Genomic DNA, 25372 nt, shown 5'->3' on the forward strand with positions numbered 1-25372 from the left:
TTATGGAGCATTGATCTTCGTGGAGAATACTGGAAAAATAACAAAGTCTTTAAAAACTATTTACTGTTCTGTTTCAGTTTTATATGCAAAACTTAACCATCAACTGCAGTACTAGCTAAGTTCCTAAAAAAAGTGCAAAAATAAAAATATAAACAAAAAAATCTACGATGAATCACAATGTCGCTACCTCGACTTAAACGTCATATGCCTCTCTCCATAGGTCCTAATAGAGACCTAGATTGTAAAATAACGACTCCGTTAATGGCTGCAATTAATAACCGAGACATTTTAATATAAGAAATTAATAGAATGGCATTAATAAACAGTTTATCAGAAGACACGACTTCTATTAATTAAAAAGCATTACTTAATTCAAATCGTGATTTTTTATCGCTTAATAATATAGAGGCGATTTTCCCTCTTGCGATGGTCCCCTTCATTTTAATCCTTTATCATGTTTCGTAGTAATTTTTTTCTTTCTCTTTCGCTCTTTAATTTTTCCCTCCACGTGACTTTCGAAGAACCCCCCGAGGATGCATCATCGCAAATGAGTTCTCGATTATATGGCGACAGACCAATTGCGATAATAATTAGCTTGAAAATTGTTGTGATCTAGAACTAATACTACAAATAAAAGTTGAAGACAAAAAGATCAGTGGGGACCCGAAAGACAATGTTGGTAGCAGCACATTAAGTGTCCGGAATCCAGAGGACACTCAGAATGTTGTATATAATACGAAATTAAAATATATGAGAGGCAGATCCGGACTAGACCCGCCGAGGCCAATGAAAAAACCCCAATACAAAAAAAGGTAAAAGGGTCTCCTGTGTCGGCGTGTGAAAATTCCTCTGCTACCAGCTGAAAGTGCCGTTTTAATATTGGTGCAGACCATTCAAACTTGTATATTGAACCAACATTTAATATGTATATGATATTACAAGGAAGAGAGAAGAAAGTATTCGAGAAAGTGTGGCCTAGAAGAATTTAATCATCATGGCGACTTCATGTCATTTATTCCGTTGATGATAATATAATACGTTATTCCCAAGGTCGCGGGTCTACCTTGATGTTATCCCAATTGCCAGTCTCTGTTATTTCTTATTACTGGTTCGGTTTTGGGTTTCACTGTCACTTTTGATTGGTACCGTTGTTGAAAAGGTGATTGCGAAATTGGCTGCTGTTGTTACGAGGGGAAATTTTACTTCATCCGAAATCGAAAAACAAGATTCTGAGAACAATGAACATTCACTTGGTGTGGGCTTGAAAGACTTGCTCCCGTTAGAAAGTGATAATGAGGCATTTAACGTCTTATATTAATTATGATTCCTATCGTAAAAAGCGAAGGGAATAATATAAAGCTTCGCTTTGTCCCACAGACGAGATACTCTGTGAAGACTTGTAGATACCAGATGATGTTCATTTTTCGCCTTCTTCCTTTTACGCCAAGACTGAAAGTCTTGGCGCTAAATTATTTCATCGCAGCTCCCTCATAATGTAACCAAATTAATTCCATTTGTCTCTTCGGTTTCCACATTAGCATACCTAAATAAGAAGAAAGCGTCAATTACAACAGAAGTGAAGAGTAACAAAATACCACGCGACAACTCTGAATCAATATTCAATAGTCGTAAAGAAGTTACGAAATGAGTGTCCGCTTACAGAAGATGGATGTGCAACAGATGACACACATGCAATAAAGCAAAATTAACCTGATTGAACGAAAGTAAAACTTTCTTAAAATTCGGATGTAGGCGCCTCATCGTCGGCGATAACATTTTACATTAACACTTATATCTGACCTTTTGATTGGATTTAAATAGCGCTTTTTGCATGCTCATTATGATTCGCTTAGCGTCTTTGTTGCCGGCAATCTGTTCGCTCATTTATTAAACTTATAAGTACCACCTAGTGACATTTCAGTATTTCTCCTCTTTTACTTTACCTCTTTTTTCGAGCAATTGGATGAACCAGGAAGTTTAAAAGTACGAAATAAAAACATTTGTTTCAAACTATTTCTTCCTGAAAATTGAGGATGGTGCTTCACCAGCACTCTTCCTACATCATTAGGAAGAAAGTAACTTTGCCATTTTACATTTTTTACTGAACCGAAATCTATGGTGCCTGCCATTAGGATCATTGTTAAAGTTATTGCGTCACTTAGCAACGCTGAAAAATTTATAAAATGATAATACTAACAATTAGTGTTAACGTTCCGTTACACAGAAATAAATATGTGTTTTACCCGCCGTGTTCTCATAAACATTTTTTAAATTAGTAGAAAGCGAATGCGTAGATCATGCAAGAGGCGTAGTTTGACTTACATAAAAGATGGGTTTAATGGTAGAATGAATTTAGTAAATACATCGGCGTAGACAACGAATAATTTCCAACGGAAAATATGCAGGTTTCCACGATAATAACGAGAACCTTGTTTTGCGTGTACTTAAAAGAACGTAGTGAGGGTGGTGGCCTACATCCTCAGCTTAGAAATCAGTAGTTGAAAAAGTACTTGACCAAACGTTTTCGATTTTTTAGGCGGCTTCAGAAAGCCGACACATCTGCGAATATATTCATGCATACCACGCCGATGAACAATTTGTTTAAACAAACAATAGAATACACGTACATTCTTTAACCAGAAATCATTAAGAGATAAGATATATGGTGATACGTGTTCGTTCATCAATATTGCTCGGAAGGTCCCGAAGATAAGAATAATTTGACGCTCACATGAACGAGATCACTGAATAGAAATCAAGAACCGCAGCACAAACAAAAAAACGCGCCGAATAATAATTAAAAATTAATGTGGTAAGTTATTTGTGTCTTAATTGTGTTAATGATGTGGTTGATACAAGTTTCCTGCGGTTGTAGAGTTAATTTCGTGTTCTACTACGACTGTTAATTTTTCCTGCCACCTTCAAATAATCCGATGTGTCAAAATTCATGTGAATTTATCATGGATCGAACAAGGGGTGACAATTTAAAAGCCCAAGTAGGCGCTGAAATATTAGAGGCATGTCTGAGATCAATTTAACTGTCAGGCACATCTTTGACGGGAAATAGTAAATGGCTTAATCAACGCCCTACGCTTCCGCTTCACCGCCTACCGCGATTAATCATTATTATTACGCCATTTATGCAAAACAGATAAGAGGGCGTTGAAAATGACAGTCAGGCATACCCCCGAGCCAGCTCTACACTGCCTTTGCGGGCCACCTCCACCACCTGGTCCACCCGGTCCACCACCAAATGAATGCTGCTGCGAGACTTGCGGTTCTTGTGGTGTCTGCGGACCGCGGGGATGCTGTGATTGTGGTCCGGGGTGTTGCGAACCACCCGGGGGAATTGTATGTGTATGCACTATATTATAATTAAATGTAATGCCGTTGTGTTGCTGTTTTAGGGATAATAGTATGGGATAGGGATAGTTAGCGATTTAGGAATAGGAGGAATTAGGGATTAAGGATAATAGTGGTGGGAAGTTTCTGTGTGTTTTAATATTAAGCGGGTGGTGATGTATGATTAAAGTAACGATAGCTTGCTTAAAATGGATTTGTGTATTTTTTTAATATAGTTTCTCTACCACTGAGGTCAACGTTTTAAAATGTATTTTGGAAACAACGTTATTATTGCACTCGCCAAAACTCTTGGTGTTCCTAGAAGCGATTAGAAGATGTGTTGCCCTTTCGGGAAGCCCCAAAATTTGTTGTGGAGCCTTTTCCGCCACTCTAGTGGAAAACTTCCAACAATATTCCTGAACATTTAAAGTACTTAACAAAGAAATTTATCTACGGAACAATGAAGACGTGTAGTTCTCAAGTTTGCCATTGTTCTAGAGGAAACAATTAGACGTCTTTTGGGAGCGGATTCGAATAAAAAGATTACACCTTAACGGCGTTTAAGCGTTTTCATTTTGTTTGAATTAAATAGACCAATTTTCTAAATGATTTAGTTTCTTTTACGCATAGATACATCAGGCGGGAAAGTTTAAACCGGTGTATTCTTACAACCCCGTTAAAAGCGTATTTTTTAAATTTTCGCACGCCCCTGCCCTTGAACATTTACAATGAGATGTAGGCACAGGACAATATTAAAAAAATAAAAAAGCACCTTAAGGAAGCGTTTGAAGGAATCCTTCGATTAAGTATCAGCTTTCGATACCAAATATCTCAGAAACGACTTTATGATTTCTAACCAAAAATCACGATTAATCACATTTTTCCCGCAAGTAAATTTCTACTGCTAATGTGGCAATATTGCAAATAGAATCCGTAATATTTATTTGCATAAATATCAGAAGCCGATTTCTAGGCTCTAAGGTTATAAAACTCATTAGCGTCCTGCTAACTCGTTTAGATAATCATTACTTATTATCTTCGGAAAACATTTTAATTTCTCTTTTAAAGACACAGCCGTAAGTAAATTAAATAATAAAAAACACATTTAGTAAAACTGATATAAAACTCGGCATATGCCGTGCACCGTGGACTATAGCCCATTTCAAAGGTGGTAGCAGAGTGTAGAAGAAGAATAAAATAAATAAAATTAATCGCATTGTTACACCATTTATTATAAATGCCCATTTCACAGCATAGTAAATCAACAACTCTTGCATAAACCACTACACTTAAGTGTCCTCAGCCTATTTGACATGCAGTTTAAACACCAACAATATCACTTCTTATCGTTTCCTATCCTTTGACATTCAATTGCTTATTCAGTCATGCAAAAGAAGCAGCAAGAGTGAAAGTGGTCTGCATGGTCGTACCCTCGCGGTGGTACCTTGCTGAACGAGAAAGTCACTCTCTTCGTTTCGTACGGTCTAGTCCGTCCAGTCGGCTTTAAGTCGGTAACTTTAACGCGCCGCTGCTCGTTACTCGATTGTTATTGTTCTTCTTTATTTTTTTGGTTCTCTAAAGAAGAAGAAGAAGAAGCATTGACAAGAAATTCCGTCAGATTTCGCAGTTTCGTGCGGTTGTGACGCGTTCGCAAGTTTTGGTTTCTGGATAGTGTCCACAAGGTATATTGCCAAAAACTAGAACTGAATAGGAAAGGAGATGATCCAGATGAGTGGTTAAAACTCTCGAGTGAAGCATATTTCATAAACTTTAGATTTTCATTATCGACGCTAAGGTCCGACGTTCTAGAAAATATCCAGGAGGTGTTCAGCAATAAATGGGAATTCTCCATAATGATCAAAATTCAGTCATCCTTACTAGCACTAGTTTTGGGAATATTTTTAATTCAAGCCGCAGATCCTCCCTATGAGAAAACCACGAACAGCTTTCTGGAGTTCTCGCCAACATCTACACCTAGAGTAGAAACCTTCACTCTTAACAATGCAGAAACTAATAAACATTTGCACAGTCTATACACAACTTTGCAAAACATACGAAGGGATAATTTCCAGAAAAACGAATCCACCAGAAGAATTTACACAGGTCTGGATGGATTTTTGCAAAAACCGGACAAAACTCCAGACGAAAAAATTCTGGAGCATAACTTTGTGAGGCCGCTTTTGACTCAGTACCAGAATATAATTCATAAAGAACAACCTTACAAAGAAGCAGATCAGTCGGGGAGAATTTCCAAGGAAGATTATGTAGAAAATTTTAAGATTTTATCAAAAGACGAAATAAACTTGCTGCTCCATAGTGGAGAAAAATATCAACACAACGAAGGTATTCAGGGAGATAATACCAATAATGGCATCGGAAATGGCTATGGACTATCACTACCACACTCCGAGTATTCAATTGAGAATGTTGATAGTTCCTACGAGAATAAAGCAGTAGCCTCAAGTGAGGAATATGAGGTGGACGGACTTAAAAAAGAGAAAAGTGTCAAAGTTAACCATTTTAAGTTTGAAGGTTCTCTTAATAATGCAGGTGAATTGAAACTTCCTTCAGTTAACGGAGTTAATGCTCAAACAAAAGAGAATACTGCGAAAGAAAACTTAGACCTTCCCCTGGTGGCCTTGAAAGAAAATTCGTTTCGTGGTGACAGTGCTGCTTCAAGTAGTACTGAAGAGCTAAACCCTCCACCATCTGAAGGCCAGAACTATGGCACCATTAGACAATTACTAGGAAAAGCTGAGGAGAGAGAATTAATTAAAAAAATTGAAAACAATATGAGCCCCAACACAGAAATTCAAGTCAAAGATAAACGAAAAAACCATTCAAGTGAAAGTAGTAGTAAACAAACCTATGAGGCCACAGAACCTTCAGTTGGAATTGATATTTTTCCACTTGAATCCAATGGAGCACACCAAATTGTCGAAGATCGCATGCGAAGTTTACATGAAGCACGATCAAAGTCGCCATTTGGAGGACAATACAAAAACGATGAAAATAAGGACCCATCATTAACAAGAAGAGATGACGCTTCAATTGAGTCTGATGACAACGAACACATAGGTGAAATTCTACCTCCAGACTTTAAGTTCGAGGAGTCAAAGGTTGTTAAAGATCCAACAACATCAGTGGCGAATCCTGCACCAAAATATCTCGTCAGAAAATCATATGCCTATGACGATGGCTTTTATCCATTTCTTCCCCAGGATTCTTCTAGAACTCTAGTAACCTTCCCAGTGGAGAGATTTAGACCTGATTACGAGCCAAGTGGAGCCTCTGCAGAAGGCTATGACTCAAGTAGCTTCTCTGGCAAAAACAGAGCTAGATTCAATGAATTGTCCACTTACAGATACCCTAGAAGACTTAGAGGGCTTTTAGGACCCTTCGAGGCTGCGTCTTCTGCGGGTTATCAAGCAGTCAGAGGTGAGCAACCGAGAGAGTCGTACTTTGACCCTTCAGCTCGGTTCCAGACAGTTTGGACTGGATCTTCCAGACGGCCGAGAGTAATTTTCCCGAGTGATCTTGTGCAATTTCGCGATCCGGTTAATTCAGGAAGTGCCCCCGCAGAAGAGCCAGATTGGTTAGCTGGAGATAATAACTTGCAGGATTTGGAAGGAGTGGATAACCGAGATAGGGGTAAGTAGTTTTATTGGTTAAATGAACAAATTAATGCATGAATCCAGGTAGGTAGCTATTTGGTGATTTGTGAATTATTATTGAATTTGCTAGACAATGTGTCTTTCTCAAGGTCTAGTAGAATTTGCATTCGGACAATAAGACTGTGATTGTCGGAAATTCGCATGAATTCATAATAAGAGATTTATTAAATGTTTCTCTTTTTTGTTGCCAGATGGGTATCTCACTAATTGGGTTACAAGGAGCTTTCTTAGGAAATAAAAGTTTATTGTTCTAGGTAGAAATGATGAAAAATACCTACCTAAGGTTCGGAGTTCGATAGCAATGTGAATATAAGCGTTTTTGATTTTTGAAGGTCCCTTCAAATCTCGAATGTCTCAAGAAATCTATATATTTTTACATAAGAACCCTGTGATTCAGTTATGTACCATTTATGGGACATCCTGTATATGCTAATTAACCCCCCAGTAAATTCTAGCAACCTTATGTGTTATCTAATATGTTAGTTTTGCAATATTTGGGAATACCGATTAGTCGTTACATAGGTACCAAATGACCAAGATCTGTTACATCCGTGCTTAAACATCATTTAGTTATGTAGGTATGTGGATAAACCCACTTATTACTTAATATTGGGATTTTTAAGTGAAACTTTTGCGCGATATACACGAGATTAAATGCAATTAGCACATATTATCTTCCAAAAAACTGGTATTCAAAGCAGCAAATGCCAATGCTTATCCCGAATACACTTGTTTTATGAGCCCTTCGCCCTTCGGCACGATTTACCTAGCAACCTTCGCATTTTTGCCTGCTGCTGCTTATCACAAGAGAAAAACGTGCTCTCACTTTCCTCCTTTGTAAAACTCCTCCTTTGTAAAACTGTTTTGTTAGCCGTGATAAAGATGTTGGTATTACAATACGTGTTAACAGGATAATAAGGATCAGAGCCCTTTGACCCTTAATATCAATTAGGTAGTCATTAAGCAGGGGCTGACTTGCTGTTGCAAGAATATACGCAATTTAGAGGCCCTAATGTAAATTTTGCAGTTTAAGGGGAGAAAGGGTTGAAGGGGAAAAGGCCCAAATGGGTTTCTTGCTTTTGGTTTGAAAAACGTTATTATCGAATATGTAGTATGTACATAGTATGTATCCTGAGGCCCTGAGGCCTTTCTCCTTGCAAGGTGCTAATCCTTCCTTTATTGATCTTTCGAGGAATACTATGAGGCTATCGGTACATAACAAAAATTGGTTGCATTTTTAGAAATTCTTTTCTTGTTTATCAAAGGAACTAGAAACAAAACATCAAGGAATTTCATTCGATTAATTTTACAAAAACGAAATCAAAGCAATATAATTTTTAAAAACCATTATAGAGAATGTTATTACCGAAAAGAGCATCGCGTCATCATTATAAATAGAAGCAATTTCAAGATCGCGCAATTAAAGATTGAAAGTATTACCAGAAGGAAATTCAAACAGCCTCCGTGCACGTCGACATCATAAACAGTCTTTACTTTCACTCTGAATAAGAATAAGTGCTCGTAAATTTAGTAATATGAAGAACCCGGAACGGTACCACTGCGAAGAACTGCGGTTACCTATGTATTTTTAGCACCGCCTACGCACTACAGAAAGTTATGTGTTACGTTGCTGAACATATTTTGATTAAAGCATGGAATGTCGTACAACTTTCCCATTGCAAGAGTATCGCCAATAAGTCCCGCTTGTACATACATACATAAGGCGAAATTTAACGTTGTTTCAACTTAAAGTTTAAACAGTTTTTCGATAAAAACTGGGTTCTAGGTCCTTGAGCGGACGATATCACTGCCAAAATACTCACATGAGCCCTGGATTTCAAAAAGGCCGTTTAGCACAGACCTACCTCGCCTTCGCTTAGCAAGCTGGTGTAATTCCTGTAAGCGTAAAAATTACATACATTGGATAGGAACATAATCTACATAATTCTAATATGAGTGCGTGTTATGAGCGATGAGAATCAGAACAAGGACGCCAGCAAGCATTTTTTTATGTTAATCTAAACAGAAGATTATTAAGTTAAAAAAAAATTACAATAACTATTTAATAAACCCTTAAGGGCGAGAAGCTCAATTGCCGATCAATCAGAAAAAACCGCTTTGTGCTCGATTTCTATGTTAGCCAAATTTTCAGATTTCCTCAATTGAAATCTTCATAATTAATTTGTCCATTGGAACACCCCGTGGAGTGTGACGCAGAAAAACAAAAAAAAATCAATAAGCTTCACGGTAAATTTAACATTTCTCTGTTATTCTTCAAATAGCCGGAAACACTATCTGCGTCCAAGGGGCAACCTGCGAGTTCTTTCTAACCTGTTGGATATCAGGAGGCCTTATAGATAATCAATGCGAAGGTCTTTTAAAGGCCTGCTGTTATCGAGGTGTTGCGAAGGCTGGACTCATAACTCAAGGTCCTGCAATAGGAACCATCGAGGCTCCGCCAGAAGGGCCGAGGAGCAGGGATGTCACAATCGTTGATGATGTTCGTAAGTCAATTTTTTATTTATTGGAATGGCATGATCTCCCTTTTGTGTTACTTGGTCTCCTGAAACGTGTATCGTTTTAATTCTTTGAAGATTGTTTGCTTTGACGGTGCGTTGGGGCGCGGTGGACAACCAAAAATTGTCGTATTAGTTGTTTTTGAAAAATTTACATCGGTTGATAGAATCATTGCTGACGATTTGGAAAATGTAAATGTTTTAAAGACACGATGGCTGCAATTGACACTTACACTCTAAATATGATGTAAATACTACAATAATTGAACTTCCAAAAGTACTAACGTTAACTTGCAAAATTAGGTTACAATTTGCCCCCATTGAGAATTGTTCACACGAATTGTCCTGTATATAAATTGCATTTTAATACATATTGTAAATACTCAGTGCAACACTTAAAGGAGAAGTGCTATTCTATTAAATAGAGTAATTGACCTGCTCGTTTAAGATTAACCGGTTCCTTGGAACATGTTCTGTTAAAAAATTGAAGGCTCGTGGTGCAAACTACAGACTAAATAGTCGGGCAAACGTGCGCACGCACGTATGTCTTTATTGCAATTAAGCAATCGACAGAACTGTCGGCCGATCAAAAATCTGTGGTCTGTGGCTGCCCTAAGGCTTCGCTTAACTTATGCTCGTCTATTGCATTGCTTCCAACTTACTAATCATGGGAGAGGATTTATTTCAGTTGGTGGAAGGTTGGGAAGAACTTGGCTGCCTACTATACAAGCTAATTTCGAGTTTTTTTATCTTAAGGCAAATCTTCAAAAGACAACTGGTCTGGTATTGTAGCGACCGGATAGTGCGGGATTCACCGGTGCGCCCACTCACTAAAAACCTGAGTTTTTCTTTTCCTGCAACCTGCAACGACCCATAATTGTCCTTAGGAGATGTCGAAGGACTTTGACATTCGACCGTCAATTGCTTTGATAATTTTCCGCAAATGGCAAATGCAGACGTTGGTGCTGGCCGTCCATTCCTTCCTCGCACCCCCATTATGTGCCACATTCCAATCGCACGTTTCTTTCTTTTTTCTAGGCCCGGGGTTTTTGTCTCTCTTAAGAGGTACGCTCCGTGTGCTCGTTTTCCTCAACCATCGCAGAAATGACATTGTTACAGCACTTTGGTTCACCTTCCAACATCCTGTTGACGAGAGATGTTTGAGTTAAGTTGTCCACGCAGTCTTTTGGCACATCTCGCTGCTCTTCGAAAATGAGACATTAGAAAATGCAGAGTTCTGCTCCTTTTAAGTGTGGCTCAAATTATGGTTCTAAAACTGAAATCCACAAAACGCAAAATTTTTAAAAATAATGAAATAGCCGACCTACAGCCGAAAATGAGCAATTACAGACAAACGCACGTAATGAAGATTCAAACCTTTTTCTGCTCTTATCCCGACCTCGCCTGCGGCTCGATCGCAAACTTTCCTCTCGCTCTCAACACGCTGCTTACTATTCTCGTAATGTAATGAATTATTACACAACCGTTCAAAGTCGAACGTAACAAGGATTCTCCTGTGCTTACGATAGTCAGGTACGTTTGCGTACCTGATATGCTTTAAGTGTCTAACATCCACTTGAACGACTTAAGATGCCGCTCTCAATTTATCGATCTTGCAGTGCGTTTGCGTTTGCTAATAAGCGGTGAAGGTTAACAAGAAGAATTTTAGCATGTCCGAAAGCGAGATGAAGAAGCAGCCAAAAATCGTAAAAAGGTCGAGTTTATATCTGCCCAGGTCGGTGTTAAATAGGCGTCAATTTTTGGATTTTTTCGATCAAGTTCTCTTCCTTGAATGTCAATATAATACTAAGTACGCCTAATTATTTGAAAGTAGCAATGCAGATTTACCAATGGTGCGTGCAGAACAGAAAACTCGGGGAATTGTTCAGTGCAACAACCTTCCGACAACTTTTAACAACCTTGACTTTCAAATTTTTTGCATCATGTACAATAACTTCACGAATTGGATAATTTGCAATCAGAAAGTGTAAATGAGAGAACGCTGACGATCATGTTATAAATTTCATGTTTTGTCATTCGATGCACTAGAATTTTAATAGTTTTCCTTCCACTCTTTGTAATTAGAAATTGTGAGCTAAACCATTATTTATCGTCTTCTATAAGTGGAACGTCTTTATTTCTAATGCATACTTGGTATAAAAGTGTTTATTGCCCTTAATCTTCCACCAGCATCGGCCTTAGTGCCATCCATCTTACTGCCCATCTGGTTATACTCACTTCTTTAGTGTTGGTCTCATACACAGTCTTTGAGGAGGAGTCATGTGGCACTAAACTAACTTGTTTTGAGGAAATTGTGCTTCTGAAAAATCCTCCAGTTATTATGTAAAATGCTGAAATATTCAATTTGATTAATTAAAAAACAGCACACAACAGACTTCTCGCCCGAAACCGTCATCCGCTCAATTGTAAAATGTGGCTAAGCGAAGCTCATATCGCATGGTCGGATGACGGATGCACGAGACGAAAACTTTACATTTGTTTCAAAAATCGAAGAGGGCGATTTTTAGCCTCAACTCTGTTAATGTGATCCTTAAAAACCACTCAGTTGTCAATCGTCTGTTGGTCGAATACTTATTATTCCTTCGTTCACCGTCCAAAAACAGAATCCGCTATAAAACAACATATTGCATTATTTACATTTTTATATTCTTTGTTTCAGGATGCGGAATCTCATCGACAAAACAGCAAGCGCAAAGACGAATCGTTGGAGGAGATGAGGCAGGATTTGGTACCTTCCCATGGCAGGCATACATCAGAATAGGGTCTTCAAGGTAAAATTTTTACTAAATTGTAAGTACATAAGTATTAATGTACAGGGCGGCAAATGGCTGCAGACCATTTCGGGCCACCCTGTATATGCCAAGAATTAAGGTGCCACACATGAGGTCTAACCTGAACTAATTTCATACACTTGGTAAAAGCAAACAATGCATAAGAGAAACCCGATTCTGAAGCAATTTTTAACAATACACCACGAATGTCTGCAATAAAATTGCCTGTGGATTAACAGAACTCAATTTGTGCACTAATTGAATACACAAAATAACAATAATTGACTATTTGCTGAGTCGTTGAAAATGGATGTAACAGGGGCGGATATTGAACAATTCGTCGGGTTAAAATTGCGTTCAAAGCGATGGCATCAATGTTTTGTAGTTGCCAAAGAACAACTAGGTAGTGTATTTTCTTCCATTAATTAGTTCCTTTGTTGCTTTAATAACTGGGTCTATGTTATACCTCATGGTCATGCAGAGGTTGTGCCTATTGTATGAGTATTTGACCTCTAGAACAAATTTTGTTTTCATAATATGTTTTAAGTATTAATTTGTTTGCTTTTGCACACATGAGAACCATTCATGGGAAGAAAATTGTGAAACGTACCTTGATGAAAAAATGATACATAGCGTGATGATCTACTGCGTTTAATAAAAATATTAACGCTCATGTGGCCCAGACCCGATCATCGTAGCTGTTGATGCCTGGCACCTCCTGATTGATCTGTTAAGAATAACAACTGAACGTTGTAACGAACCTCTTTTATGTGCTCATTCTTCGTTTCTTTGAATTATATTTTTTCCTCAACATAAACGTTAAAAATTTAACTTGCGGCGTAGGTCACGTATACGCATATATACGTTGAACGTATGCGTACGTTGCACCTACGTACGTATTTGTTAAGACAATGAATCATACGGTTTGGCGGAAACCTAATTATTAATTTCATAATCTTGCTCAATTTATATGTAATCGCCAAAAATCATGAATCCAGAGTGACTCATGGATAATGATAATACGAATATTCCTAAGTATTACAAGGCTGATTTGAATCCTTAATGTGCTTATTTCACTCCATCAGGCGTGCACCTATTTCATAATGTAGCAAATTCTCGCCCTGCCGAAATTACACGTACTTATAAGGAATTTCGTCTCGGTTTTATAATTCGCGTAATTGGTATCATTAAATATATGCATAAAAATGCCTCTTCCATTCCATTCTGCACAGGGGGTCCCTAAATGGCCTGTACAAAACTCTGACCCTGTTAGCTGAGATCGGAATGCGATGATTTAACCTAACCTGGCTTAATCCGAAATCTACTGGTCTTGCGAATTTTGGATCAATAGTATCACCTTAAAATGTACCTTTCAAAGTTCTGCTAACCTTCCCTGAAGTCCTGGTCATGAAACTTGGGACACCTTGTATACCTTATAAAATACTGGCTAATTAAGGAATGGTTTAAATTTGGAGTTTTTATCGTTTACGCACAAGTGGGTACAATTAATATGAACTAAGTAATAAAATTACAAAATGAAAATTTGCATGCAAATCTGCTTTGCGGTCATTTCGCTGGTTGCAATTGATTATTATAGATAGATAGGCCATGAAATTGAACATAAATTACCACAAAATAAAGTAGATAATTGAGGAAAGTAAGCAAAAATGAATATAGACATTAATCTTCAGAATGGCAACATTTCTGTACTGTTCGAACAGTGGCAAAATTATGTACTTTTTGCATCGTTTTAACGCCACTAGGGTTCCTTCTTAAACTGGTATCATAATATACAGGGTGTTTAAAAAAGACGTGTCAATATTTAAAGGGATGATTTCTCAGATCACTTTATAAAAAAAAGTTCTCATAAACATAGGTCTGAAAATGTATTGTTTCCAAGATACAGGATGATAATTTTTTTTAAATAACGGTTTTGGAATTTTTTTTAAAATTTGGTAACGTTGTTTGTAGTAATAGAGGGCTGATTTGGCCCTAACTAGATTAAAATTATTAGGTCCAGTGATGTCAAAGGGGGACACCTTAATTAAATGTCTATTTTTTTTTAGATAAAGCAACTAAAAATATAAAATTTTTGTCTCTTTAATTTTCGTCGTATCTTGCTTCGTTTAGGATACCACCATCACCATTTCCTTATCAAAAATTACAAAAACTGTTTAAAGTGACCCCCTCTAGCTCAGATACAAGAAGCCAATCTTCTCCTTGTGACTGGCGAACTCTCTCAAAAATACCAGGGTTGTTTCTAATTGAGTCACACCCAGCAATGATTCGATTTCTTAAGATTTTTTAAATTTTAACATCTGGTATCTTGGAAACAATACATTGCCAGACCTATGTTTATAAGAACTTTTTTTCATAAAATCTGAGAAATCACCCCCTTAAATATTGCAGCGTTTTTTTTTAAACACCCTATATACTATTTCAGATTACTCCGGCTTCCCTGATCGCTCGCCTAATGTAACATTACTGGCTTCCCATTAACGAGGAAGAATATTAAGTTGGCCTCTATTGTAATATTCAATTTGCATTGCACTGGCACGCAATAAGTTGATGATTGACATTGATGTTCGAAAGTTAACAATTCATTCAGGCGAAACAATATTAAGGTTACTACTTCTAATCGATTAAAATGACAATATAAATCAAACAAAAAATAAAACAAAAAATTTGCAACAAAATGACTCTTACGCGACAATTGCGGAATTATGGAGGAAATATGAAAAAAAGTGTGGATTATTTTGTCATACAGACACGTCGGTGGGGTGCGATAGAATCAACAGTTGTATGTCGGACCTGGTCAGCCGGACACGCTTGAGTGGCCATCGGTTCTAAACGATCTTACTTCCTATTTGCGCTCCCGGTCGGACAAGGTCCGTCTTTCCGACATGTCTGTCCGAAAGAGAAACCAGGGGTTGCCTGGTAGAGCCTGTACGGAAGGGACACCTTGCATGTTTGATAACAATTAGACTATTAGACAAAAGTAGAGAAACTTTAGTAATTTTAAATTTATTTCTTTGAACCAAACTGAATCTAGAAATTATTACACACATACACATACATGGACATGGTACGTAAAACACACTTAGAATTTTGCGTAGAATTCGAAGATGAAATAAAAAATAGATATTTTCATTTGAAAAAACAAAGTTGGTGGTCGTACCTGATTTTTGGACTACCCTGTATACATGAATTTACCATCAAAAAAACCGCAAGAAAAAATAAAAATCGACGTGTCCGAGTATTTTGGCCGCATATGTTCAGCATCTTAGTTATATGGACTGTTTCATCCAAAACTTTCATACTGTATAAATGTAAGAAACATTTTTGATAGGCAAAAACTGATTTGAAACCAAAAATAAAAAATATATTCTAAATATAAATAATAAGTCGGGACAACAGTAGAGAAGCTCCAAAATAAATGACGAAATTGTTGATAATTTTAAGCTTAAATTAACAGTACGTAGAAAATCCATTGTTCGCTATAATTTCTCGGCATTGCTTTGACATTGATTCTAATAATTTCAATATCATGTCATTTCCGATGAATACTCAAGACTCTTGCACTATCCGAATTAATTCTTCCTTGAATGGCATTATAGTTTGACGAATACACTGTTCTAATTCCTCCCATAAATTTTCTATGGAATTAAGTTCAGGACTTTGTGCAGGAAAATCCGTAACAGTAATTTTTTCGATCGCGAACCAGTCTCGGATGACTCAAAAGTTGGGTTTCGAATCATTATCCTGCTGAAACATCCACGTAAGTAGTAAATAATCCTCATCATATGGCAGCATATTGCCCTCTATGATGTGTAATGGACTTCCTACACCATATCCCGAGAAACGTCCCCACACCATGCAAGATCCACCGCCAAGTTTGATGATAGGTTTGGTATACTTGGTGTTAAATCTTTGGTTTGGGGAACTATGATACGCCGACAGAATAAAAAATTCTAAACTTGCTTTCATCTGAAAATAGCACCAACTTTTCCAATTACTGCTGGTCCAGTGAAAATATTTATTGGCAAAAGCAAGTCGGGCCTTCTGGTTCTTTCTTGACATAAATGGTTTTATGCGACTTTGAAACTAAGCAATCCTGCTTCCCTCCACCTTCTTTGCACAGTTTTGTAGTCTAGCTAGGCTTCGCCAATATCACATAAAATTTGTTTTGCAGATTTATGTGGATATTTTTGAGCAATTTTTTTGATTAATGCATCAATTCGCCTCATTGTTTTTCTAGGACGACCACTTTTTTTTAATTGATTTTAATGTATTTCACGATTTAAAATTAGAAATTGTTTTCGAAATAACCGATTTATGAATGTTAAACACTTTTGGAATATCAACTTGTTTAATACCTTGTTGATAGGCGTTAATTATTTTACGTCGAGTGACTGCAGACCAATGCTTTCCACGAGCCATGCTGAAACTGAACTAGTACCAAAAGTGTTTAAAAATTTGCTTAAAAACGAATTCCGATTGTTATAAACAAAATTCTTTAAAAGTTTCTGTACTTATGCCCCTTTAAAAAATTATTTGTACCTAAAGATCCTATGAAAAATGCTAAACAGGAGTTTATCTCTGCACAACATTAACGTGTTTGTCAAAGCTACTTTAAGGCCTAATTTATTACTTTCAAATATTAACACCTAAAAAATTTTCAACCGAAGAATAAAGTTTTTCTACTTTTATCAAATACGAGACACGCTTTTCAAAGAATGTTGTCTTTCAAAGTCGTATTATTTTCCAATTTCTTATCACACCCTGAAGGACCTCGCTTCTCTCATCCCGCAAAGCCCCACTCATTACATAAATGTCCATTTTTATATTATACAGGGTGATTCAAAAATAGTGTAAAAGTCGACAATTTCCATTGCCCTATTACGTCCGAAAATGTATTAAAAAAAAAACATTTCCTTTAGGACTATTTTGTTATTTACCATCAACAAACACTCCTCAGAAAATCAACACATACCAACAATATTCGATCGATGACCTCCGAGTGAAAGTGATGGCCAGCTGGCCTGAGGCCTGTTATAAGACTTATACACTCATTGTGTAATGTAATAATGATCATCAGCTTGTTTTAAAGATTAACGATTTGCGGAATGTTGTTGACTTCAGTTACCGTTAGGATTTTATAATCCTTTACACAACTGACTACCGTCTTCGATATGCTTTGTTCCATATTAGAAGCGTTAATTGGTTGAACTTGGTGGAAGGTATAGACTGGACTAATTGTAATGAGTTTATTCACTTGCAAAGCATAATTATGGTTGGTGTAAGTAAAAAATGTATTGAAAGAGGTGCTCTCACGAAGAGGTGGAATCTGGACATATTGTACAGGATGTCCCAACAGTGTGGCAATTTGAATTTATTCAAGTTGAATTCGGCAGAACTGCAGCCTACTAGTAAATACCTGGTTTCGTTTCATAACTAGTTACGAAATGAATCTTGTTTCAGGTGTGGTGGTTCACTGATCAGTCGAAGACATGTGGTTACTGCAGGACATTGCGTGGCCAGAGCAGCACCACGACAAGTCCATGTAACGTTAGGAGACTATGTCATCAACTCTGCAGTGGAGCCACTTCCTGCCTACACTTTCGGAGTTTCCAGTATACAGGTTTGTAAGTTTGAAACACATTTTATACGACTGTAAACTAAGTTATGAAATGTAAGTATTTCACGACGTTTTAAATTGTTTATCGCTCAAGTACGGCTCAATCAGAACATTCTCTCACAATAAACATTAAACCCCCATAAAAAAAACCAAATCAATATCTCTTGCACAATCAATCACGTTTTCCATTATTACACCGGGTGTTACTTCACCTCGTGGATTTCCTTTACCATACAGATTTCTTCGGTAATCATATTATACGGGAGAAAGTGGTGGACAACCTTAGGCAATGTTACATGAGGAGAAAGAAAGTAGTCGTGATTCCTGCCCAATGTGACGCCACCTTGAACATCACTTTCAATTTTGATTGCCAATTTACGAAAATTAACATGGACTAGTTTTTTATTTTGGTTTCTTGTTGCGAGAAATGGAAAGGTCAGGGACTGATGTTGTTTATTGCGAAGGTAAAAGTTTGATGGTCAACGTACCATGAATGGTATTTGATCTTGATCGTGGCATTCGCAGCAGCGGTCGGCGCTGTTGTGGTCTATAAATAAGTAATAGTGCTTGAAGTTGTACGTGGTTATATGCTAATTTAAATGCCATTACAATAATTCCGCCCAAATAATTTTATAGGAACAACGGCATGAGCTTCATATTGTGGTTTAATATAACTTTCCTCAACTTGACCTTTCACTTTAAAACAGATTTTATCTATATTCACATTTGGGGACTCGTCGAAATAAACTTTACAATTACAGAGTCATACAAGGTGTCCGGAAATTAAATTGCATTATTCTAGCAGAATACAACTAAAAATAAGACAAAAAATTCATATAAACATAAATCCGCCAGCTCTTCGAGACACAAGGTGTAGCTATATTCCAAATTGCTTAAAACTTTCACACCCTCTCTCTCGAAAACGAAGCGTTTGCGAATCTATGTTTATATGAACTTTTTTTATTTTAGGTCATAGAATATGCTGCTAAAATTATGCAACCTCATTTTGGGACACCCTGTATATGGAATAGCCGATTCAAATGAATTACGCAGAATATTATTACGTTCTTGGATTTTGTAGGTGATTGTAAGTATTTTCTATGGAGAATGTCCGATATATGTCCTTTCAGTGGTTTTTGAGATAATCGTATATGAAATTTTACTTTTTTGAATTTAACTATATTTAGCTCTGTAGCAGCAGATCAGCCGTCCCGTTTCATTTATGAAATTATACGGGTAAATTCGATAATGGACGTAAAACATATTTTATTTTAGGAAAGGTGTTTCCTGAAACCCATTACGAGGACAGGAAAAGCAAAATTATATAATTTGATACGAAATATGTTTCTACCGAGTATAAATTCGTTACAATCTGCTCACTGAAATTAATGTGCATCATTTATAGCCATTTGAGCGAACGTTTTACCGGCAAGAACGTGCCCAATTTGAGATAGTTATTGCCTCTACCGAGTCTTCATTCCATTTTGCTCACAGTATCTCGACTGATTGCGCAATTTGTTAAAAAATTATCAAGACTTGCAGAAGCAAGATCGTGAGATTTTTAAAGTGGAGCTCAGAAAAAATTGAATGCCCATTAAATTTGAACATTATCTCGACATATGTAGTTAGGGTGCTCCGCGGTGCAATTTTCAACCCGTTCGTCTTCTTGGATTTTCGGTAAATTGAAGTACAAAAAGGCTAAAAAAATGTATGCTGAAGTCCGTGCATTCTCAATAGGTTCATCCATTCTTCAAATTCACCCCGCAAGCTGATCGATTTGACGTGGCCGTTCTAAGACTAGATAGGGCAGCCCACAATCTGCCACACGTAACCCCCATTTGCCTACCAGCGAAAGGAGAAAACTTTCTTGGAGATGTTGGGCATGCCGCAGGTTGGGGTGCTCTGAGTCCTGGGTCTAGGCTAAGACCTCAAACACTGCAAACTGTAAAAGTTCCTGTGATAGATAACCGACAATGTGAGAGATGGCATAGGTACGTAATAATGAATAAAACATTTACTCTCTGATTGGATGTCTAAACACATAATTTGGGTTGAGACTTAGGGTTTAAGTTCCATTTTATTCTCCTAATGCACAAAACTCAAAGTCGATGGTGGCTTTATCAAGAGGGTAATTTCCATAGAAATTATGAAATTAACGCATGTATTTGGTTATTTTTTTTCTTTCCAAACTTGGATGACTTGTAGCTATTTAGAGATAAGAATAATATTGAGGATTTTGCACGAATTTGGTACACTTAGGGCTATCTACTACTTCTACCATTACGATTTACAATTTTCTGGTGACAATACCTTTTTTAGATCTAAGGGTATTCAAGTTACTATCTATGATGAGATGCTGTGCGCTGGCTATAAAAACGGAGGTCGGGACAGTTGTCAAGGCGATTCCGGTGGTCCGCTTATGCTTCAGAAAACAGGAAGATGGTACCTGATAGGCATAGTTTCCGCGGGGTATTCCTGTGCTCAGCCTGGGCAACCTGGAATTTATCATCGGGTAAGGCAGAACAACTTTACTCATAATAATCAATAAATTCAATTTTAGTGAAAAGATTGCGATCAGTCTAAACTCCCAAAAAGTATTAACTTTCAGATCACTTTGAAACATTCACTTTCTTTAGTGCCATTATTTGCAATTAAGTATAATATATTAATAATTTGTTTGTTTTTAGGTGGCAAATACAGTGGATTGGATCACTAGAGCAGTCGCATCCAGATAATAGAGATAGTGACTGAAATCTATGTACTGCAAATGGAAGTAAAAGAAATCAATGCCAGATTACCAAATTTAGATTTAATGGTCGCAAATCGTTTGCTTTGTTTGCCTGTGTACTGTAATATTTTTTTGATTATAATTGATCGGGTTTTGGATTATTATTGATATAAAAGTTACAAGAATAAACCATTTAAACCCGCAATATTTCATACGGCTAAATTAATAAAAGCCACCGATCACACACAAAACTTAATATACTTTTCAAGTCTTGAAATAGTAGAATGTTTTAATTATTTTCTTTATATAACAAAGCAGTAATGTTGGTAACGTAGGGCTTTATCTTGGACAGATTAAAGTGATAGTTGTAGTTTTATTATTTATTTTTGTACATAATAATAATTGTTTGTTGCATCAGGTTTAATTGTATTTGCTGTGAGATTGTAGAAATAGAAAATCGGGAGAGTTGTTGCTGAATAATCGTAAGACAATTTAAGACATTTAATTATTAAATTAGTTTTAACAAGAGCACTACTGACTGTGAAATGTACAGATTAGGAAAAAATAACATGAAAATTACAAAGGTGCATATAAGAGCCAATTGAAACTTCTAAGTTGGCACTCGTCAAAGTTTTATTGAAAAACTGTTATTGATGATTAGGTTTGTTAAAATGATCAGTTTAATTTAAAATCTTATCAGTGTAATTATCGAGTAAGTTAAGGGAAAAATAAAGCGATTCTACAACTTAAAATTGTATGACAAATTAATACCTAGAATGTGTTTTAATCACTAGAGGGACTTTTCAATATTTTCGAGATCTGATATAAATTTTTTTACACTTAATTTCAGTTAGTTTTGTGTGCCACTGAAAAAGCAAAACAATGAATCCAAGAAATCATATATGTAACTACTATTATTAGATTCGTATAAAGCAAGGACAATTCGACTAAAAAAAGTGCATCAGTATGCCGTTGTTTGTGACGTAATCCATATTTTTCTTGCCTGGTGATGCCACCTACACATCATCTGTAGTACTATATGCTAAACAAGGATAGATTCTTTCTTTCGCACAGTACTCGGTTTGGCTACTCACTCCTAGTTGGCGCGACAGGGAACTACAGAGAAATATTTAGGACCTGGTTTTTTTTTTTCTCTTGTAATCGTAAAATCACTAGCATACAGGAAAATTTTGCTAAAAAAATTGTGGAAATTGAGTGCTTCGATTTCAACGTGATTGAGTTCCGCGGTAGGTGTACGACGCAGCTTTGATATGCCACGGTCAAAACAGGAATCGGACAACATTGATTTTATGGCCCAAAAATGTTCATAATAGTTCATAATATTTTTTGAACCCAAAAATCGAAGTTGTTCGATTCGAGTTTTGACCACGGCATATCAAAGGTATATTGTACGTCTATTGCGGAACCAAATCTAATTAAAACACACATTTAAAGCTAATACCTAGAGGGTGTGCCATTAAAAACTTTGCATCCGTCTTATTTTGAATTACAATCAAAACGTTAGAAATTGTCGCGACACCGTCGATTTTGTTTTCGAAAAGGACAAATTTAGCGTTAAATGCAGATCCCCAAAAATAACCCCCTTCGCAGGGGTGCATTCAACTTTAGAAACGCAAATGGCACTATATGTCGAGTGACACCTCATTTGAAAGAGTTTTTAACTCTTGTTGTCAGCGTATGATATTTTCTAATTGAACTAAATATATTACGGTATGACTGTGACCGGACCGATTGGCGAAATTTGCAGTTCCCATCGCGGTCATATCTGAGCGATTTATTACGTTGTTTTGGATGGGGAGCATTCAAATTCTGACCAAAAATGCAACTTTTCTATATTGGTATATTCAAAGTTTTAACACTTGTTTTTAGAGTTCCATCTCAGCACGTTGCTCGCATCGTCTCGTCATTCACTAGTTTTCCTCGATACTATTTTAACTCAATACTATCATTCGATGCCAATAAACTTTAGCTACAGAGCTAGAAGAAAGGTTGTTGGCTATTTTTTGCACGGAACAGTATCTCTGAGACTGCGAATTCAGAGTGTTCCGAACATGATTGTTTATTTCATAGTTAGTTAATCGCGTTATTTTATAAATTTTCGAATTCCTTTGACGTTGACGAAATTCAACATTTCTGGTCACTTCGAGCCGGAACAACGATATGCCCGTTTGCCTGCAGTCTCTTCTCTTTGAACGCGATCTTCCTTATAAATATCAGTTTAAGTCGGAAATCCACTACCAATATTTAATATTACAGTTACTCCATGGCCAAGTGGTGCTGCATTTCACTTTATACTATTGATCCCACCACCACATAACAACTGCATACCAGAAATTACAAGTTCATCACAACAGTAAACAATAAAACATAAACATATATCACCAACAATTATTTTTTATTGGCAGATTACATCAGTTGCGCTTTTTAAACACATCCGCAAGATTTTACTGGGGCAGGTACACGGCTCAAGATTGAGTTGAGCAGGCATGGGCTGAGAGCTGAAGGTGAAGCAGCGCATGATGGAGCTGGAGAGCTGAGGTATACAGTATGTGGATGAGCTGGACCACTGACGTATACAGTAGATGGAGCTGGAGCTGGAGCCGATGAAGGAGTGCAAGATACCAAAGATGGGGTTATTCCGTATTTCTGGCACGAGCAGTAGTTGCCCAATGGGATTTCTTCAGGGAGGGCGAGAGGAATGTTGATGTCTGGGTGTTGGGTGAGCTTGGTCCTAATAGGTGGGCATGTGTAAGAAGTGGGCACGTTGTAGAGAGCACTCTTCAAGTTAAGTCCTGGGATTGGGCATGGTGGTGGTGGTGGGGTGAAGAGACATCCAGCATTAGCCTGAAAAATAATATTCAACATTAATAATTGTGTTAAGTTTGCAAGGGATTTTTAAGATAATTGACGGTATATAGATTTTTTACGATGTTAAGGAATACTTACTTGGGCCACAACTAGGGCGATGAAAGCAACTGCGAATCTGAGAGCCATTTTTTAAAAATGTTATTTTGATTTTGTCAGTATTTGAACTGTACCCTGAGATCATGTCGGAACCAATTTATACCAAAAATCATCTCGTTGATAAGAAGCAGCTGGTTGAGTCTGCGACGTCACAAGTTTGTATATGAGACGTGATATTTTGCAAAATTCTACTACCGCAAAGCATTTGTGTTAATTTCCTTCTAATTTAATATTTGTTTTTAAAGGTTTATTAGTGATTTAAAGCTGAGGTCAATGCAAAAAGATATAATCTGCGGAAGGAAGCCTTTTTAAAGTTTTCAAAAGATCGAAATTGAGGTGAATACATTTTCGTCTTGTTAATCAACTGTAATTGCTTCAAAAAATATTGTTTAAGCTGGCTCAACCTAGTCCAAAAATGAAATTTTTGAATTCAGGTTACGCTTTGTAATTTAATAAAAAAGGAAATAAAAAAAACATAAAAGCTCGCACTTAAACTAGTTACATAGCTATGGAGCGATATGAGATCAAGTATTTTTGCAAGGGTCAAATTGGTATAAATCGATACCCCTTTCAAATTTATCCTCATTCAATATAACTTTTCTCTTTATTGAAAATATTTAAAGCCCTTTTAGTTTTAATTCAGGATAAATAAATTTCAAAAACTTACTCTGGAGAAATAATGAGTTGCTTTATGGTTAAAATAATTTTATATAATTTATAAAGGATGAGGCAGTTTATGCCAAAAGAATTTGTGCTAGGAAAATCCGTATTTTTACAGAAAACCTTTAATTTTTGAGACACATGATGTTAAAGTTTTAAATACGTATTTTTTAATATTTCATATGCAGTTTCTTAAATTTTTAGAAATTTGAGAAATTTTGTTACCGAACAAAAAAATTTTATTCAATTTTTCGGTCGCACTATATATGTCGAATTTACATAAATAAATTTGCAATTAAGAATAAAAATATACTATGGAATTTATCTTTTAATTCATTAAACACTAAAAAAATTTAAATTAAATGCTTTTTCAGTGTCCTAATAATTCGATTGCCATGTCGCCTTATATGTGCGATGAAAAGTAACAGAACAAATTCGAACATTACACTAATTTTGTCAACCCTTTACATCCAGTTTTTTAGGGCAAAGAAAAAGCAATACTAATGATATCATTTTGCCCATGTTTTCTGTAACGTGGTATGAATCTTTTGATTTAAAAAGTTGCGTAGGTAAAAGGAATATTTTTCCTCCTATTGCTAAAAAACCGGCTTTTTATTGACGCAAAACGAGCTGTAGAGTGGCACTTTTACTGTCTAGACAATAAAGGTGTTATTTTATAGCCTGTCTTGTGTCATACGTTGAGAAAAAAAAAACAATCCCTGCAAGTTTTTTTCTTTGTGGGCAGAAATAATTTTTTTTTACGGTGTAAAATTACAAAACATCAAAAACCGCAATAAAAACGAATGCTTTTGTGCCTAGATAACTATATTGAGAAGATTTTGGTGTGAAATTAACGAAATTTTTATAAATTAAAGCAGTGCTCACGCTTTTCAGGCGATAGATGGATTAGATCCGACCAGAAGGTGTGATATCGTATGCTTATTATCAACCTAGTGTTTGTAAATATGAAATCATGTTTGCAAAATTCTAAACGATGATAGTTTCAAGTAATACGGTTATGTTGATAAACAAAATAA

General features: G+C 36.5%; 2 protein-coding genes across 3 annotated transcripts; one reads left to right on the forward strand and one right to left on the reverse strand.

Moving 5' to 3' along the window:
- On the reverse strand, positions 1 to 23805 carry LOC136419720 (uncharacterized). The gene is made up of 3 exons (XM_066406248.1): positions 23658 to 23805; positions 23289 to 23555; positions 1 to 15 (listed from the first exon to the last, which is right to left on the reverse strand). Exons 1-3 carry the CDS (start codon positions 23703 to 23705, stop codon positions 1 to 3), a joined length of 330 nt encoding a protein of 109 aa, XP_066262345.1. The 5' UTR covers positions 23706 to 23805.
- LOC136419801 (uncharacterized) lies at positions 4800 to 20847 on the forward strand. Of its 2 annotated transcripts, XM_066406348.1 has the most exons (7): positions 4800 to 6993; positions 9299 to 9520; positions 12213 to 12324; positions 17806 to 17965; positions 19700 to 19953; positions 20282 to 20474; positions 20650 to 20847. In XM_066406348.1, the coding sequence occupies exons 1-7, from the start codon at positions 5196 to 5198 to the stop codon at positions 20695 to 20697; spliced, it is 2787 nt and encodes a 928-aa protein (XP_066262445.1). In that variant the 5' UTR covers positions 4800 to 5195; the 3' UTR covers positions 20698 to 20847. The 2 variants fall into 2 exon arrangements, with proteins under 2 accessions (XP_066262445.1, XP_066262446.1); XM_066406349.1 differs by lacking the exon at positions 9299 to 9520 and having other exon boundaries at positions 4801 to 6993.
- Positions 23806 to 25372: the final 1567 nt, after the last annotated feature.

Source organism: Euwallacea similis, chromosome 3, assembly GCF_039881205.1.
Source record: "Euwallacea similis isolate ESF13 chromosome 3, ESF131.1, whole genome shotgun sequence".
In the NCBI taxonomy this organism is placed as follows: domain Eukaryota; kingdom Metazoa; phylum Arthropoda; class Insecta; order Coleoptera; family Curculionidae; genus Euwallacea; species Euwallacea similis.